Source organism: Pollicipes pollicipes, unplaced genomic scaffold (assembly GCF_011947565.3).
Source record: "Pollicipes pollicipes isolate AB1234 unplaced genomic scaffold, Ppol_2.1 Scaffold_4881;HRSCAF=5763_pilon_pilon_pilon, whole genome shotgun sequence".
Classification (NCBI taxonomy): Eukaryota; Metazoa; Arthropoda; class Thecostraca; order Pollicipedomorpha; family Pollicipedidae; genus Pollicipes; species Pollicipes pollicipes.
In genome coordinates, this window is record NW_023596576.1 from 4,735,999 (window position 1) to 4,755,758 (window position 19,760).

The 19,760-nt window shown below is 53.0% G+C and overlaps 1 protein-coding gene across 1 annotated transcript in view; it reads right to left on the reverse strand.

The window, feature by feature from the left end:
- LOC119101829 (putative acyl-CoA dehydrogenase 6) overlaps positions 1 to 8,190 on the reverse strand; it is a 17,182-nt gene extending 8,992 nt beyond the window's left edge. The window contains exons 1-2 of the mRNA XM_037225255.1: positions 8,185 to 8,190; positions 3,219 to 3,289 (exon numbers count right to left, since the gene is read on the reverse strand). Coding sequence (XP_037081150.1) covers positions 3,219 to 3,289; positions 8,185 to 8,190 — 77 coding nt within the window. The remainder of the gene's footprint in view (positions 1 to 3,218; positions 3,290 to 8,184) is intronic.
- Positions 8,191 to 19,760: the final 11,570 nt, after the last annotated feature.

Below are 19,760 nucleotides of genomic sequence, written 5' to 3' on the forward strand. Positions count from 1 at the left end.
TCACCGGCGCTACCGTCCCGGGTGCGTAGAGATCGCGTCAGCCGCGCCGGACCGTCCCGGGTGCACAGGAGCGCGTCAGCCGGCGCCGGACCGTCCCTGCGTCGATAGCGTCGTCCGCCCCGACCTTCTCTTTGCGTCGAAGCGCGTCAACCGTGCTGGACCGTCCCGGTGGTCGAGCCTCCTCACCGGCGCCGAACCGTCCCGGATGTGTCGAGAGGCGCCGTCAGCCCGCCGGACCTCGCGTGTTCGTCGAGAGAGCGTCAGCAGCGCGGCACGTTTCCGGGCACAGGGAGCGCGTCAGCCGACGCCGGACCGTCTCGGGTGCACAGGGAGCGCGTCAGTCGGCGGCCGGACCGTCCTGGGTGCGTCAAGAGCGAGTCAGCCGGCGCCGGAACGTACCGGGTGCACAGGGAGCGCGTCAGCCGGCGCCGGACCGTCCCGGGTGCGTCGACAGCGCATCAGCCAGCGCCGGACCGTCCCGGGTGCACAGGGAGCGCGTCAGCCGGCGCCGGACCGTCCCGGGTGTGTCGAGAGCGCGTCAACCGGCGCCGGAACGTCCCGGGTGCGTCGAGAGAGCGTCAGCCGGCGCCGGAACGTCCCGGGTGCGTCGAGAGCGCGTCAGCCGGCGCCGGACCGTCTCGGGTGCGTCGAGAGCGCGTCAGCCGGCGCCGGAACGTCCCGGGTGCGTCGAGAGCGCGTCAACCGGCACCGGAACGTCCCGGGTGCACAGGGAGCGCGTCAGCCGGCGCCGGACCGTCCCGGGTGCGTCGACAGCGCATCAGCCAGCGCTGGACCGTCCCGGGTACACAGGGAGCGCGTCAGCCGGCGCCGGACCGTCCCGGGTGCGTCGAGAGCGCGTCAGCCGGCGCCGGAACGTCCCGGGTGCGTCGAGAGCGCGTCAGCCGGCGCCGGAACGTTCCGGGTGCGTCGAGAGCGCGTCAACCGGCGCCGGACCGTCCCGGGTGCACAGGGAGCGCGTCGACCGCCGCTACCGCCGGTTCGTCGCCGCCGACGCTGTGACATCATCGGCTCCTGGAGCAGGGGCGAGCCGACGGCGGCCGCCTAATGCATGGGAAGTCGGCCTAATCGAATTTCCGAGGCTTTTAGCGTGGAAAGGTTGCCGGGAAAGGGTGCGCCGGCGGGGAGGGCGGCGCCTGCGTCCGGCGCGACGGCGCGACAGGCTCTGCGGCGCCGCTGCTAGGTCAGGAGCGTGCCGTAACGCAAATACGACGACGGTGTTGCGGGCAGCGGCTCGCTGATGGGTGGGGGTGGGGTGATCTCGTGCCATGGCAAGCGTGGACTATGGCGGAGATTTGTGGCTGTACTGTCGCTCTCGGCCCAAACTCAGTACGCGTCCGGTTCTGGCTGATTTTATTCGATGGATTGTTGTTAAATGTAGAGTTTAAAGTTTCCGTCGAGTTGGTCGCAGTTATGTTTGCTACTGCATGTAATATGAGATCGTACGCCCAAGCGCTTCAGCTTTATCTGAAGCCGATCCGCTGGCCATCGTTGCACTATCGCGTTCGGGGTGATAGGCGGGCAATGAAATACAGGTGGGTTTACCTAGCAGAGTGCACGCATGTTACTAAAGCGTCTGTATGTAGCCTCGCTTAGCAGTGAAGTTCATTAACTCATTCAGGGCACTGTGTGCACTCACACGCTGCTTACCGCTACTGGTGGCAGGCCTCGTCAGACCGCAGAACGCCTAATCTCTGAAGCGCTGAGTCATGGCGTGCTGCGTAAAGCAAGAGAGCATTTCCTTCAAGCGCGTTTCGTAAATCTGTCTACAGCCTTGGCTGTTCCATCAGAGAGCGGGCGAAAGCGTACATGTTGTGTATTATCTCCCGGCGGGCAATGTGCCCAGAGTGGGGTCAGATGTCACATCAGGTCGCTGGGGGGCCCAGCGACCGGTCACACAGACCACCCAGGCTCGCCACACAACCAGAGCCTCGCCCGCACGGACGTGCAACACTCCAGAGTACAGCCCAGAGAGAGCTCACGCCTCCCGCGCACGGCTCGGCCTATCACCGGCCGGGCTCGAGCTGTCCCGGTCAGGCTATCCCCTCCCCCTCCCCCCACACACGTACGTGACCCGACGGAGCGAACGGGTCGCCGGATCGGCGAACTCACGCTGCAAAATGGACTGGCCGTCGCTTTTGTTGATCCGGGTGAACAGACCGCGCTCGTCTCGCAGCAAGACGCACACACACGAACGCACACCAAACATGAACCGATAATGCCGGGCACGGAAGCTAAGCGGGCCGGAACGCCCGCCCCGCGCATATCAATGCCTAGGTAATTCCACGATGATGTGTGTGTGTGAGATTGGCCGAGAAGCACTCTCGCCCGTGAGCATGCTGGCGAGGATCGGGCGGCGGCGGCTGTCGTACCGCCCAGACAGATCACGCTGATGAGCTGGTGCGAGGCGGCGCGCGCGAGCGCGACGATGTGAACCCGGCTAGCGGTGAGCACCACTCGAGCCCAAAATCGCACACGTTCGTCCGTTGACCGGTCGGAGGTTCGCTGGCGCTGGAGGTCACTGGCGTCGGAGTCCAGCCACGCGCGCCGCGCAAACTTAACAACGTGCGGCACTGTGACAGTACGCGGACGTGACGGAGCTGTCGTATGAAACTGTCGGAGGCGGGGGGCCCGGCCTCTCCCAGCCCCCTGGTCGGGCCCGGCCGGGGGCGTGCTAAAGCGGCGCTACCGTCACACTCGCCAGGAACTTTGGTGCTGAGCCAACACACCCTTATCACTGACTCTCTCTTTGTACTTGAAGTGGTAGAAGATTCTCCGAACAAAAGGTGGCCAGGGTCTCAAAGCCGTTGGTTTGCGTTATCTCCCGAAACCGTCTGCAAGCCGAACGAAAGGGAACGACCGCCTCCTCATGGGTTCCTCTGAATCACAAAAAATTGCGCCCGCAATCAAACGCCGGAATGCCTCAGCCCAAACCGTGCCGCATGTCTGGCGGTCCGCGACCGCCGACAGAACCAAACGCTCACCCGCCGTCGGCAACTGAACCTAACACAACGTAATCACAACTGGCCGAGCTGGCCGAGCTGGCCGGGGCCGGGGCCGGGGCCGGGGCCAGGGGCGGGGGCGGCGCCGCGGCCGGCCGGGCGCCCGTCACCGCTGACCGCAGGGTCAGTCGCTGTGGCTGGAGAGGTCGCTCTGCTGCTCGGGACAGTCGACCATCAGGTCGTCGGGCGTGGGCGTACCGCACCTCGGCCTCCGAAAAGGCCGGGTGGCCGGGCGGCGGGCCGGCGCCGTCCAGACAGAACCCGTGCATCTGCAACGGAACGACCAACGGTTTAGCACCGATCAACCGCCGCCAGAAGGGGCGAGCGCTCAGCCCTAAGGTGACTTCCCGGCGGGACATGGTGTTGACAGCATAGATCAGCTGCGGGAACACGGCTCCTGAAAGCTTTCATCCGGCGCGAGTGAACCGGGCAATCGGCCATGCGAAGGTCGTGCGCATGCCCACGAGCAAATGTTAATCAATATGGATTTAACGTAGTTTAGCTCGTAAATTGATGCTTGACGAGGTTATGAGATTTAGCATACATCCTATGGCGCATTTGAAAAGAATCGTGACGCTCAGAAAGTACTGCGTTTTACCACCGACATCCAGTCTCCACCAACGGCGCGCACCCTTTGCAAGTGGTAAAGTTACCTACTGTCCACCATTGCGGCCCGTCCCATTACCAAAACCCACATCCACTTGTTACATTCCGCACATCAGCTCCGCCGGCGTGGCTCTGTCTCCCGCGCCACCACATCATCCTCAGGGGCGGCCCGAGCCTGCCTGCGCCGCGGACCAGACCAGACCAGACCAGACCAGACCGCAGACGCACACGCTGACAGCCTGCCACTGCGATGTGCCGCCGCTCGGCCGGCGCTCCGCGCCCACCAGCCGGCCGAGGCTAATGTGGCGCACGACCGTATGCGCCGCTGCACAGAACGGCTGCGACGGCGCTTTACGCTCGTCCGGACCCTGTCGGCGGCTAATCAGTTTAGGCCGGGAGCGGCTTAGTCGGGCCGCCGCACCGGACGCCCGATTACCATCTGATATCGACTAATTATTGTGACACCTATGCCGCTGCCGATGCTCCAACGCCCCAACAAATACGCAGCATCGCGCCGCCGCCACCTGTTTTAAGGGTGTTTTGTTGGGGCTGCCTGCGCCATTGCGGCCGTGCCTCTCGAAGATGTCTTGCGCCAGTGACAGTCGGGTTCAAAAGGTCGCATTACAGTGGGACGCGCCGTTTCTGGGAACGCGTGGCGGGTTTCGTCAATCCTTTAGTTTCTAATTCCGCAGTTTACTATTTGAACACGGAGAGCCTTCGCAACATGAGGTATTCTTTTTCACCGGTGAAAGGATGGAAGAACTCAACCCATCGCAACACAGTTCGCCCCATCGCCGCGACTGAAAGGCCTCCAGCCGGCCCGAACAAAGGTACCATTAGCGACCGGAACAAAACAGGACGAGCCGCGAGCCCACGGCTCCCCCCAAATGGACTCCATCGTTCGACGCGGCCGCGTTTCCACCTTGCACGTGCGCGGCCGGCGGCCGGCGCCGGGCGTGCTGACCCCAGCAGTGCGCCGCGGAGCGGGCGCCGGCCGGCAATCCTGGCCGCCGCGGGCAGCGGCCGGCGCGGCGCGTGTCCCTATTGTGCGTCTGCGGCCGCTGTCCACCGACGCCGGGAAATGACCGGCGGCCGGCGGCGCCCCGCTTCCGTCGGCGCCGATGCGCTCTCGCCGCCCTAACGACCCCACTTGTCACCGGGCCCGGCGACGGGGGCGGCCGAGCGGCGCCGGCCCGCCTCTCCCCGGCGCAGCGGCCGAGCTAATTGCCGGCGGAGGCCCTGCCTGACCCGGGGGCCGGCTGCCGCCCCCCGACACAGCACGCTCTGTCAACTCCAATTTGGTCATTCAATTTCTCGTCGGGCGGCGCGCCGGCGGCGACCTGCGTCCAGGCGTAATGGGCGCCGCCGAGTCGTCGCATTAAGGCCAGGAAACACGGCCGCGCTTTATGGCGCATCAATCTTGGCCGCCTGGACGTCGTGATTCGCTAGTTTTCCGGCCGGATGGACGCCGCCCCGCGCCGCTGTCCCCCGCCCTGCCCTCCCAGCGGGCCGCGCGTGCTCCCTGACTCCCGCCCTTGTCCGTGCATGGCCATGGCCACGCACGGATCGCCCCCCCCCCCCTTCCCCGCCCCTGAGTGGTATGTCCGTGTCCCCTGACCCACACATGCCACGGCTGGACATCACGCCCTCTAACTCGGACGCACGACACAGGTCTAGCAGCATGGAGTATTGGGCGTTAGTATTTGTAAGCAGCCTCGAACGCGTAACGACGGATGGCGTGAATTAGCTTCCCGTTGCAAAACGCAAAAACGGGATTTAATAACCAGCATGGAAGATCCTTGACCCTCTTGGATCACAAATGTGTGCAGATTGTGCTTCTTTTCTTGGTAACAAGTGTTCGGTCATACTGATGGCATAGAGTGGAAAAATGCATAGCAACTAAACGAAAAGGAATGCCGAGAAACTGCGCAACACAAAGATAATGAACTAAGGGAGCTATATTCTCGGGTTAAGTGTTTTCTAGAAATGGATGACGTTTCTCATTTATTACAATTGGCCTATTGTTGGACGCGTCATCACAGATATTTCAGATTGTGCGAACCTCAGCACGATCGCAGAATTCCCATAAGAAATTTCAAGTGGCAGAGGGACACTGAGCATTACAGATGGTCAATGGGGCAGAGAGCTTTGGAGAAGCTGTGAACATGCGACAGTTGGGCTTCCATGCTCTTATTTGTCTCTTTCCGTAGTGCCCCTAAAAGACGCTACTTTTTAATTCCTTCTTTTATAATTTCATGCGAAGATATCCCTACATCCAGACAACCTAATATCATGTCATATTAGCTTACAGCAGTACCACGACCAAGACATGGCGTCCAAACATTCTGGTCAAATCAAACCAAGTCACTTTCTAGCTCCTTTGCATTGAAATGCAAAGGAGAAGAAAGTCCTTCACTCCATTATAAAAGCTTAAAGATTACGCGCAGTATGTAATTTGCTTACGCCAACTGGGAGCAATTTCTAGGTCTTGTTATGGCGCATACACGAGAGATACAGGAGTAGTACACAGCAGCCCTAAAATTGGTTTAATGCCCTTATTGCGACACATGCGTCTGTTACTTTTACCAGTCCAACTACTTCAATTCCTTTTTGTGCGAAGCTCCGCTGCATTAAACACACACCGGTCACAATGATGAAAGGCATCTTAAGTGTCCTTTGTCCTCCTTGTTCTGCCGCTTCATCGCGAGGCTCTTCCTTCTCATCTCCCATAAACGGAGACAAAAACGCCGAACGCTACGCCTCAATTTACACCACTTGCCCTCAAGCGCACCAAACATGGCGGCGGCCCGTACAACCGGAGCGCCGCTCAAATCCAGCGTCAAGGGGTACCAAGTCACCCGACAAATGGCGGCGCTAATAAAAACGTCAAGTACGTATACTAAATTGCCGGAATCCATTACTTGGCGAGCGGGCAGCGGCCCCGGTGGGATGTGGCGGCGGCGGCGGCGACGGCGGCGGCCGACGAGCCGGCAGCCAGGCCGTAGCAGCCAGTGGTTTGAAGCGGTCCGGACCCCCGGAAGAGATCACTAGAGTCGAGCCGTGCCACTCGGGTCGCGGCCCACGGTATTGCACCAGGCACACAACTGATATTTTCACACGTGCCTCATACTCATCGGTCACAATAACAACAGACTGCCATTTTTCGATTCACGATGCCCGTGGTCTCATGCGTGCTGTGTACCGTGTGTAAATTGTGCGTTTTTGCCCGGATTAAACCACAGAAGTGGCCAGCGAAACAGATGCAAAGCGAACTGACGGACAGAGGCGCCTTACAGTAAAAGTGTGATGGCGGCAATGCGAAGAACACAGAACCCGTATGATTTTGTTTGGAAGGATGCGGGATAACCTGGTTGCCGGATATTATCTGGGACATGCCAGGGCGTACAAATGATAGTTATTTCACATAACAAGGTCCCCGTCTAAGAGGGCTTTATGCAAGTTTGTTCACACATTACGCCGATAAAAACGCGACTGCCTAATTGCCTAGATGCATGCGACCATTTCTGTCCGTCTCTGACCTGTTTCAAAACTGCTCTTTACATTTTTCAGCGTTACCCTTCACTCGTGCGTGGACGCAGTGCGTGGCCAAAGTGTCTCTTCGTTCCCGCAAAAAGTCTAGCCCGTTTTGAACAGTTTCTCCGAACAAACGGTGTTAGATAAATTGTGTATCAGTGGTGGGTCGCTTACCGATCCTGGTATACAAAACTGCTCCCTCGCCTCAGACGCCCGAAATGCATCTGACAAGTGCTATACCCGTTCCAGTACAGCGAGATCTCGGGTCGACTGGCCAGCGGCGCTCTTCCCCAGTTCACGGAGCGCGCCGCCACAGTACAAGATGAACGACCTTTGAGCCGTATATTTCTGGCCGGCCACCGGTCCCCTGTCCACTCTTCAGTGGCCATGCATCATCCCCCCTGTCGGCCGGTCCGGCTCTCCTCAGGGGCACCCCTGCCGCCGGAAGGATTCGCTGGACGAGCGGCCCCAGTCGCGGCAATGACCGGGACGCCCGCGGCACCGGAAGCGGACCACTTCCGGTCGCTGGGCGGAAGCCGATCGCGGTTCGGGGCTGCCTTGGGCAGCGCCGCCAGCGCGCAAACCGTGCCAGGGATGAGATGGAACTCTCGGACGGTTTTGACGGGCTCGGTGTGGGAGTCGGCAGCAGGACGCCATTGACATCGCTTTGGAAATGGATTGCTGTCTGTGAAAGACCGGAGATCGTCCGTCTCCGAGAAAAGCAAAACACGCTATCAAAGCAAGAATGATAGACAACGTCAATCAGGAAGCTGGTGGTCTGTCTTGGTTACCGATAAAATCGCATGCGACGGGAAACCTCCACGGAAAATGTTTACCTGATCTTGTAATCGCATTTCATAAAAGCCCACGTACACAGACAGAAAGCCACCGGTGTCGTATTTTCAAAGTTGGGGGTCTATGTTCTTAACAAGAAAGAAAATAAGCCAGTTGTACGTGGGAAATGTACAATCAATGCACATATGTCATGCCACAGTAAAAAATCACAATGCGTATTGCAACCAACCGTCATTGTGTCTCTTTCAACGTCGCGATTTTCTTACAGAATGTCACAAGAGTGCCGTGGTATATCCGTGTCAGCTGTGAATCCATTCCACTCAGATTACGCTGGACAATTTTGGTGCCTTTTGGTACCCACTAACTGGCAACATAGATAGGTATAAATAACAACAATAGATTATCCATGCAAAGGATGTATATTCTGACTGCATAATGCATCAAGCAAACCGCTTCAGATAACAAAACACAACTGGCTACGCAATTGTGTGGCATCGCTCCATCCTGAGCACAACCTACGGCGAAATAGCGCGCCACAAGCGACAGGTAAGATAAAAGTTATCAAAACAGGGCCTTATTTGCACATTAGTATGGGCAATAATCTCGTATCAGCTGTCATGCTTTATAGAAATTGATTTAGTATGAGCAAAGACCATGGAATCAAAGTAGGAAAGACGCCTGCCGATGGATAGGCGTTGGTTCAATCTTTTCCGCTAGATGTCATTAGAGTCTCGCGCCCGATTTTATAGTGTGCCGCATGGCATAAATATTACAATTTACTCAACAGATGGCACGGGCAGTACAGCTACGGGCTTCAACCCAGCCGAACCCGAGTGGAAGATCTGTGCACCGCTGCAGCCAGTTAAAGACGATTGGAGCGTACTACTAGCAATGTCATGCAGGTGTGAATACTGGTTTGATGAGGGTGGCATTACTGACGGGCTGTGACCAGGCCACAATGCTCCTCCGATATCTAAGATCTGCGTGTGGTAGCGCACTGATGCCGATCACTGCTGCTGTCTAGCTTGGCTTCACCGATGTCTTTCATCTCATCCTTTTGACGAGAACCTTGTACCCAGCGCACATATTTCAGCGCATCGGGGAATACCGCGGAGCCCCGTCGCAAACAACCGCCTGGGGCCTACCCGTCTCCTAGTCCCGCCCCACCTCCCAGCGTACTAGTTGTGTGATATGGCGCAGAGTCGTGTGATAATCTAAAATAGGGCTCGTGATCTGGGACTGGGGGGCATGGGTTGTGACTTGTTCATACATTTCACCTCTTACGCTTGTCTCTTTATTCTGAGGTGATCAGAACGGGTGAAAGGATGCGCAGATTTAGAACGCGCCGTGAGCGACCCCACGATGATGTAGAGATGGGAAGGTGGGATTTGTAGCATACTGAAGGAGCGTAATGGGTCAGTTCAGCTTCCAACCCCATGTATTCAGGCGCGCCCGGTGGTCTGTTGGCAATGGGCACGCAGTTGTAACAGCTGTACAACTGGTAAAATTGAAACACAAAATATTGGTTCTGCGAGAGCCGCTCCCAACACACAGACGCGAACTTGCGTGTGCTCCGGTCGCAGCCAGAAGGATTCAAATGTACAGATGTCTGAGCTGCTTAGTTAACGACGACACATGCAATAACGACAACCAGAACGATTAAAATCACAGGTATCTGGGCCGCTTGATTCACAACGTCACACAATAACGACAACCAGAAGGATTCAAAAGTATATATATATATATATATATATATATATATATATATATATATATACATATGGGTCGTTGAGTTACTAGAATTTTCGAGAGCTGACGGAAGAATGGGCAAAACTTTTCAACGAGGGCTGCGAATGAAAATGTCTTTTTTGGTCCATTTTTCTATGCAACATTCTAGATCTAATGTCAAATTTCTGAAATGTTGGTGGTGCTGCTGTATCTATAAATATCCGTTAGTTACAGCCATGCATTTGGAAGATATAACAGTCTGCCGGGCACTGAAATTATACGCGTGCCCTGCTACAGTTCTATAATTTTGACTAGCATCATGGAATAGAGCATTCATCTGAACCCGCCTTGTAAGAGAAAAATGTACGTTTGAGCGGAGTGGTCTCTTTGTCACCAGGTAAAGGCCGCAGCGGGCCGCAGATCTTGTTAATGTAATTATCTTTCTGTCAGTCAAAGTGTCGGCTGTAAACGTGACCGTAAGAAGTGTCTGTGCTCGGGCGGGGTGATTCCATGGGAGGGAATCGCCCCGCCAGGGACAGGAGAAGGGACAAGTGCCTCCAATTACCATGACATGCAGCACTGCTGGCGCGGCCACTCCCGCGCGTGGTGTTCTATAGAATAACTGGCCTTAAATGGCGTCTTCCTTCTAACAACGACGTCTGTACTGGTAATAAATGTCTGCACGAGATCTGGGTGTATACCTTCTCTGGCTCTATGTTTTTGACCTGATAAGCTATCGCCTTTACTAGTTTTAGGTTATTTAACAGCTCATTAAGAATATGATTGACAAGAACTAATTTATGCTCGTTGCTGGAATGAAAAATGTTGTTTGGCGTGTTAACTGAAAAATCATAATTTGAGACATGCCGCATTTGTAACTATTTAGGAAATGAGCTCGAAGAACAGGTCATACGCCTGTCTCTTAAACACTCTGTCCAGGGAATCACTGTATGTGATATACTATATAGTGTATTTTATTGTCATTGATGTTTCTTTTTGCTAACGGCTTGTGGTAATAAGTATACTCAAATCAAAGGCAAGTTTGCTCTCAATGGCAGTATTTCATTTTACACTAATTTCGCTGTCCAGCAAACAACGAAAACACAAGACACTGTGCCCCCCCCCCCCCCGCACTTCAGCTGTTGATCACATTGTCACCTGTGTGCAAAGTGATGCACCTTGTACATACGATGACTGACAAATGACATCAGTCCATACCAGAACAACTACTGATGTTAATACTTCCGCGCAACCATGCAAATGACTTGCCTGGGTATGAACCTGGCGGAGTCCGAAAAGCCCGGAATATTCCACTAGAATATTGACATTGGCTCATCTGAATATTCGAATTACGAGGCCAAAACGGAGAGTTCAGCCCTAATGCCTAGACAAAAAGGGAATACTTTGCTGTTACAATGAATGGCATCGGTCTATCTCCGAGTAAATAATAGTGCGTGGCGGCTTGTGACATTGATTTCGATGCTGTCATTCAAGAAGCGGCTGGAAATACAATAACGCAAGTCACGATCGTCTCCGATTAGGTTCCACGTTGTATGACGCACCAACTCAAATGCTGTGAGAGTGAAAATGGAAAAATGTCGCCTAAAAGACATGTTGCTTGTGCGATGATTGATGAAACAAGAACACCAGCAAGTCCCTTTATCGCCTAGGTTCATTACTCTGTGCCAGTTTTCCCTTGGAATTCCTCAGGCTTGTCAATGATCGCTCTTACGCTCTTCTTCTCCCACAGGTGTCATGCATCAACCACTAGAGCATGATGCAGTCCGAAAGTTGTTTAGAAGGAGCATCGAGCTGCAATGGCAGCTCATGATGCCCGGACGTAAATGTCTTCTTATTGCGTCATCAGCGGGCGTGTCATTTGCCTAGCGCTGAGCATAGCCCTCATTATAAAACATAACCGGGCAAGTAATTCAGGCACGACGAAACTGAATCGTGCTCAATTTGCAGGAACTGAAGTCCGGTTTGTGACGGACAAAGACCGTCACGTTATGTTGTCACTAGGGGGTCTGGGAATGCCGCGCTGGATCTTGCACATTACACCGCTTAAGCCGCGTTGAGGCGCCCGCTGAGTGCCACTGGTGCTGTGAATGTAAGCATACAAGTCACTGGGCGACGCCCACTACTGAAATACTGCGTTGCGTTCAGCGTGAGCTGCAACTGCGGCATGAAGTACCGCGACGCCATGGGGCCGACGACAGCGGGTCGCCGATATACCACACGTGTTAATACTTGTCCTTCAAACCCGATTTGAGGCAGTGACACTATATGGTGGCGACCATGCCTATGTATGTTCAGTGAATTTCAAATCCACAATGAGATCCAAGTGAAGTCTTTTCGTTTCGGTAACTTTGCCCCTAGCTCGTCGTTACATTTTATAGACGAGCGCCATATGCCAGAGCCCATGCTATCCATATAGGTGATGTAGTAACAGCTGCTGTGCTTGCACGCTTTCAGCCCTGTATCAAGCCCTGTGGAACCTCTACGGGCTGTGAAGTGACAGTATCATTCATTCAATAACAGTCTCCTATTTTGAGAGAGAAGATCAAAATATGCCGGGGTAAATGTAGCACACGTTTGTGAGAAAACTTACGTCAACCAGCCTGAAAAGCATGTGTGATTCGGGTCATCTGAGCCTTGTTCTTAGCTAGTCGCGTGAGTTATTTTTTCGAGTGCAGTTGGCTTCAGCACCGTTTCTAAACATAGTTATTGTACGTGGTTACAGACGCCACAATGAAAGTCGCCTTCACTGTGGCACAACTTTACCCCAGCACGCTATCCAAGTTTATGGTACAGAACACAGTAAGTAAGAAGTGGGCTTGAGCCGCCAAAATGCGGCCCAATTTCGACCAGAAAATAACATGTTGCGTATTATTACAAGCGCCAAGTGAGTTATTACAGTGCATGGAAGTAGAACTTCTGTAACTTCAATACGAGGTCAAATTTCCAGCACAAAAAATATAGCGCCAATACCAACCTCAAGCGAGTTCTTAACATTACCGCCTTCAAAGTCAGGGCCTTATTGATATCAAGTTGCTGGCCTTGGCCCATTGCAAGGAAGTGTAAAATTGAACGTTCGTTGATGCATTGCTGGTCCAGTAATGCGGTCTCCAGCACTTGAGAAGCAAAATTCACCCCCAAAATAAAAAATTCAACACCCAAAAATCAGCATTAAAATGTTGAATTAACCCGTGTGATGTGAGAAAAGCTGTACGTCGATGGTAACAATCTCCAAGGTGAAATATTGACCCAAGGATTCGTTAGAGCCAGAGTCGTCAGAGTTCAAAACTTATCTGCATGACATCCCAAATCCCATACGATCCTAATCAAAGAGAGCTGTCGTGAAAGGCATGCGCAGGTGATCAAAATGGAGGTTAATGTAACAATTGACATGCTGTTGGGAATCCCTTACAGTGAACAATCAACAGTGCTCCAGCGCTGTGCGTTGTCCGTTACCTAAGATGGAATGCGTTTGCGGGTAAACATCCCTGCAAGAAATGGTTTGGACTGACTTATAAGTCTTTCATAATATTAAACGCTACACTGTGGACTACAGCCTCAAACAAACGATCCCCATACGATCATAATTACTTTTCGAGACTGCAGCCAACAGTGTGTGATGTAATATATTCAAGATGCATAGTCTCAAAGAGGGTTTATTATCCATAAAAATCTTGAAGTCCTGTAGGACTTACGAGTCGTGCATTTAGATCAATCGCAATAGCTCTACAAAAGGCCGCCGAGGATTTTGGTTAATTTTCCAACGTTGAAAGACATGCATGTAAGGTGACAGAAATGTTACGTCATTCAAGATGTTGTAAATACTGACCGGCCTTAACTTAGTGAAGTTGAGCCCACCAAATGTCTTGCTTAGTCGCACATGCAAAGTGGTGCGCACCCCAGCCTGATTCACGCGATATTGTTATGTTTCCTCGACGTTCCTCTTCGGGCTGTAGTATGTGGACAAGATGTTGGGATTAGTATGGGGTCCATAAGTATGGCATATCAGTGCAATGTGTGTCAGTGATGCTGACATTTCGGTTTTATTTTGGTCTGTAATGTCATTGTTAAGGGCAATGTTATAGTCCTTCCCTCCAGACGACCGAACCGAAGCAAAAGTAAAAAGTTTCCATTTTCCTTTGTTCTGCCTTTCTTTGGTACTGAAAAGGACATTTTGAGTCACAAGATTCTAACACGCCGATCAGGTTTTTCTTGCCCAGAAAATAAAAAAAAAACAAGCCGAAAACCTTACTTGGTATGCGAAGACCACATAGCTGCTACAGTGCCTTAAGGTTTGATCTTTGTTCGTTACACCGAGCACAGCACCGCCGACCAGGCAAACTAACTTTCAGAACCCGATAGTGAAGCCTTATGCTTCTGTCACGCCATAAAAGCCTAGGCAAGGACGTTTTTACGACACGACATTGTGATCAGCGACTCAAAACTCAACAACAGGCTTTATTGCACATGGAAAGGTTTCGCAGAATATACGCCCCTGAAAGACCGAGCCCATCGCGCGAGGTTGCCAACACAAACAACGTTGCGGATCACAGGCCAGTACGCCCTACTAGGGTAAAATCCATTACTTATGAAGTGCATCATGCTAAGGGAGATGTTTCCTCGCCGTATGGAGTACTGAAATGATATAGCATAATTGTGATACACAAAGAGATGTTGACATTCACAACCTTGTGACTCAAAAATGTCTGAGGTCATGATGTTAAGTGCAGGTTGTCCACTCCGCCATTTTTGCCCGACTCAGCCGAGAACTGAAAAAAAACTCGTAGTCAGAGATGACAGCTTTCTAACTGAGTTTTGTCCTTTCGTGATTCTCCTTAACAGCAAGGAATTCATTTGAAAGGAAATCACATTTCGTCACTGAACATGATCTTTAAAGGACAACACATGATGACAGCCTGCTCAGACAATGGCGCTTCTTCTTGCTCCTGTCAAGAAGCAATGAAAATACCACAAGCTTGGCAGAGATATGCTCCTGATCCTACTGCATCATGCTACACATGACATATCCGTTTCACTCTGACCACTCCCAGGTCCGCCATAGGCTCCAAACAATCACGTTCTTTCAGGATTTGCCGTTTGAATCTCCTGCCCAATGGCTGCATGGCAGTGTGGTCCTCCTATAACTTTTTGGCGCAGCTCTTCCAAGGAATTTATATACACACACACACACACGCACACACACACACACACACACACACACACACACACACACACACACAACACACACACACACACACACACACACACATATATATATATATATATATATATATATATATATATATATATATATATATATATATATATATATAGCTGTTTGAGGTTGCTTTGAGCAATTTGTTCGGAACAGTGGTATATACGTAGTTTGCAGGAATGGAAACGATCGGCACCTTCCGCGCGTTGGCCACAAAACGGTGCATATTGGCACGACCGGTCAAGGTCGTCGAACACCACAAAGCGCCCACCGACCAGTAAGAGTCTTTCCCTGCCCCCGCGTGTCGTCATTGTGATATCACCTGTGATATATAACCTGTACAGGTATATACACCCTGTACCCTCTGCCTGTACCCTGTAGCCTGTACCCTGTACCCTGTACCCTGTACTCTACCCTGCACCCTGTGTAGCTTAGAAACCAGGGCTTTTATACCTCAATGCTGTTGTGGTTGTGAATTTTTGTCTTGCACTACGGTCTGGTATCTAAGCTCAAAATACTACGCAAAAGCGACACGCTTCCTCTAATTGGATGTCAGCACACGGAACATTCCCTTGCGCCTTCAAGATGCTGCTTATGACTTTCCTCTCGCCGAAATCGGCATTTCTGCCGGCTAACTTTTCCTATTCGGCAGACTGGACGACCACTAACGTCAGGGGTAGGAAAGGTCATGCAGCATGCTCCCAGTCTTGGTGGAGCACTGAGCCGAGGTGCCCATGTTCCGCGACGCCGAGCCACCTGGACCCCGGACCGGGTATCGGCGCCGATGCTAGGGCGCCGATACCGAGTGATAAGTCATCCGACCCTTCAGGTCTAGGTGCTGCTGTCGCCGGCCTAGTGTGTCTGTCAAAGTCGCCGGCCTGATGTGTCAGCCACTAGACTGTGTCACAGACTGAGGCAGGCGAGGCTTGGTTTGTCTAAGTTTCTGGAAGTCTTGAGAAAACATTGATGGGCAAGCCTGGGCGGGACCAGACGCGGCTAGCCAAGACGGCGGAACTCCCCAGCGCAGACGTTATCTACCGTTCAGCCGCCCTCCGTTATGGCTCCGGCAGCCAAACTGGCAGCGACAAAGTGTCGCGCAATGCCGGACTTGTAACATCGCGCTGCACGCATGCGATTGCACGCCGTCGTTGACATTGTTAAGCCCATTAACATTTCGCTCACACTTTTTGACTTTAGACAACGGTGCTCGCTGTGGATTTTGCGTTCGATCTTTCTCCGCGCTCCGCCAGCGACCTTCATCACCGCTCCATCAGCAGCATCGAGCGCTCCATCAACAGCCTCTCCCCAAGCGTCAGCGGTCTCCCCTTCCATCGAACGCAGTAGTCTCTTCCCGCCCCAGCAGCCGACGGACGGTACCGGCGACGCCCGTGACGTCACACTCCTGTGACGCTGCACCTCTGTCGTGATTAGTCAGCGGATCAAAGGCACCGCCGCCGTCTGAATGCACCGCGTCGATACCGGTCAGGACCGAACCCAGCCAGCTCGCCAGCCGATTTACGATTACGAAGCACCGGCGGCGCGGACGCGGCGCACCCCGTCCGGGCCCCACGATACGGAGCAGCGGCGGCGCGGACTGGGGCGCACCCACCGTCCGGGCGCCGCGTCCCGCCGCCGGCCGCCGGTGCCCCCGCCACCGGCCTGGTCCTCTCCTGCAGCTGCCCTCCGCGTGACCCCGACCCGACCCACCGCCGGCTGCCGGCCCGGCGCTCCACGGCGCCGGCCCACAATGAGACGGCAGTGCGGCCGGCAGCTTCCCAATGCGCCGCCGTCCGCCGCCGTCGTCGCCTACTCCAGGCGGTCGGGCGCGCGATACGCATCGCCATTCAGCGAGCGCTGGGTGCCGCGCCCGTGCACACGGCCGTAATTCTGTTTGACAAATTCCGGAGCGGGGGGCCTGTCGGCGCGCCAGGGGGTCCGGCCGGCGCCTTTCAGCCGCGCCGCCCTCGATCCGTATCGGCGCGCCGCAGATTTCTTCATCGCCGCCGACAAGAATGCCATAATATTTGCCCGCTAAAGGAGAGTCCATTACGTTAATTACGGGCCCGGTAAAAGGATGCATTAGGCGCGGCCGAGGCTGGGCAGAGGACCGCTGGCTGGTCGGCCGCGAGCTCGCCGGACGAGGTGGTGCCGGCGCCGCTGGACCATTGAACTACATTGGACCGGGCGTCGAGGGACTGGGGTCGGTTTGGACCCGTACACCAGCAGGCATAGTGAACGATTGGACCTCTTCATACAGTATTTTTGGCGGAACAGAGCAGGCTGCCACGTCTTCTAGAAAGAAGACAGAATGAGAGTATGTCTATCTGGTATCGACCATACTTTTGGCATGATTGTACGCTCAGCAAAAATCCGATGTTTCCTAGTGAGTATGGTGCTCAAATGTGCATGCAGGGAAGAATGAAGAGAGAGAGAGAGAGAGAGAGAGAGAGAGAGAGAGAGAGAGAGAGAGAGAGAGAGAGAGAGAGAGAGAGAGAGAGAGAGAGAGAGAAGAGAGAGAGAGAGAGAGAGAGAGAGAGAGAGAGGGTGAAAAGGGAGAAAAAGAGAGGGATATATTATATATATATATATATATATATATATATATGTTAAAAATAACTGCTGACTCAGCATTGACGAGCTTTTGACTCATCGTTCTCGTTCTAGTTCCGGGCCTTGGGCCTTTGACTGGGCATGATCGCTTAAATTAACGATGGTTCGCACAAATTACTCATATATTCATCGCTCCTTATATTCTAACGTTTCGAGATCCGATCTCATCGTCGGAGAAGACTGAATGACACAAAAAATAATTTTTGGGTTTTGAAGGATAAAACTTGTGCACTACTGTTGGAAAACATCTTTTGGTACGGAGAGCATAAAATACAAAAAGTTTTACGGGAAATTACCTCTCGGCATGTTAAAGGCAAAAAACGACCACAGAAAAGACAAATCGACGTTTATTATCGTAATAAGAGAATATCTAGCTTTCTTATGAGAAACAGCCCAGACCACACCCGACAAACTAAAACGGCACCAACGTAGTGGCATCAATTAAATGCAACATCGAAGGCTTCAAACTTTGTTCCATACCCTACATTGGTGTGACCACACGACACTCTCACGACGGCCTGACGATGCACTTACGTGACGGGGCACATCTGGACCACATGCGACATGGACACGACATGACATTGACACAACAACTGACAGACAACACTGACATTTTACGGACGTGCAATGACAGAAGACGCCTTCAATTTGGGGAGCATATTCATTAACAAACTCTCTCCGGCTCTGAACAGACAGACCAATTCTTGCACAACTCTTGAACTATTAAGTGGTGGGCGGTGAGCACTATTGATGTGATTGCAACAATAGTGTTTCCATTGTGTCTTTGTAGTGTTCCCATTATGAGTGTTTCTTATATGTATCAGAGTGAAAATAGGATTCTGGCTTACTTCATTTAGTTATGCCTCATTTATGTTAGCCGTGCGAAAAGATGTTTTCCAACATTAGTGCACAATATTTTATCCTTTAAAACTCAAAACTTATTTTTTGTGCTATTCAGTCTTCTCCGACGATGAGATAGGATCTCGAAAAGTTAGAATGTAAGGAGCGATGAATATATGAGTAATTTTGTGCGAACCATCTTTAATCTAAGCGATGACGCCCAGTAAAAGGCCCAGAAACTAGAACGATGTGACAAAAGCTCGTCGATGCTATGTCAACAGTTATTTTTAATCAACCATGCATAAAAGAAAGGATTCTACCAAAATATTTCAACATATATATAATATACGTTATATGTATATATATATTTACAGAAATTGGAAATTATTTAAAAGGTCCAGGCAAATGTTAAGCATCAAACAAAAAGACAGTGACAGGAGTGTGGTGAGCAAGCTCTCATACAAGACATGAGACAAATGCAGTAGAGGGCAGCCAAACGCACCCTTCAGATGATGTTCTATAAGAAACTGCTGGCTCTAAAAAGAAATGTTCAACGCATTGATGACTCTTTGAAGGTCCTGCCGCCGTGAAGGAAGAGCTGGATCGATTGGCATCTGAGTTGCGATGAATCCTCGTCGCTGCGTGAGATCCGGGACTTAACTCGCTCTACGCACAATCCCCGCGAAAGCAGTGGCTTTCGCTGAGGGTGTGAGGCCCGCACTGGCCTCGAGCCCATAGGGACCGCGACTTGTCTGGGCTGCGCAGAGACCCAGGTTTCACACGGTTTCAGGAGGACCCGATCAGGGCCGCCGGAACAGCACAAGTCCGCGCGTACTGCCGCAGCCGAGGTCCGAAGTCGATGCCGTTTTTGCGTCGGGCCCGTCACCGGCGGCGCCCTCGATGCGATCTGGCCGAAACGGACGCGGCCGCGCCGCCGCTCGGACGGCGTGAGGGGCGTTAAGGGGCGAGGGGCGTTAAGGCCCGCTGACAGTTTGTCTCCCACGGATGAAAGGGGCCGCCGTCGTGCCCTGCGGTGGCTGACGTCATCCGTGGATGAGGCGCCGCGGCCGGTTACGGGACTCGCTGACGTGACGGGACGGGGCGGGAGCGGAGCAGGACTTGGGCTGCTGACAGCATTGCAGCACAGCCGCCAGAGTACGGATGGTATCGTGCCTCGCGTGGGGACTCGTTTAATTTGTCCGTACGCGGCACATCTAGTGTGTGCAGCTCAAAAATTAAGACTAAATGGTGTCATGCCTCGGTTGACATCAAAACATGGGCGGATCTATAACGCCTCTGCCCGGCGTTAAGAGACTGTCTCCAGCTCTCGGTACCAGGTAAAGTAGCTTATCTATTGCTCGTATCGCTACTGACCTGGGCTTTAAACACTGTCA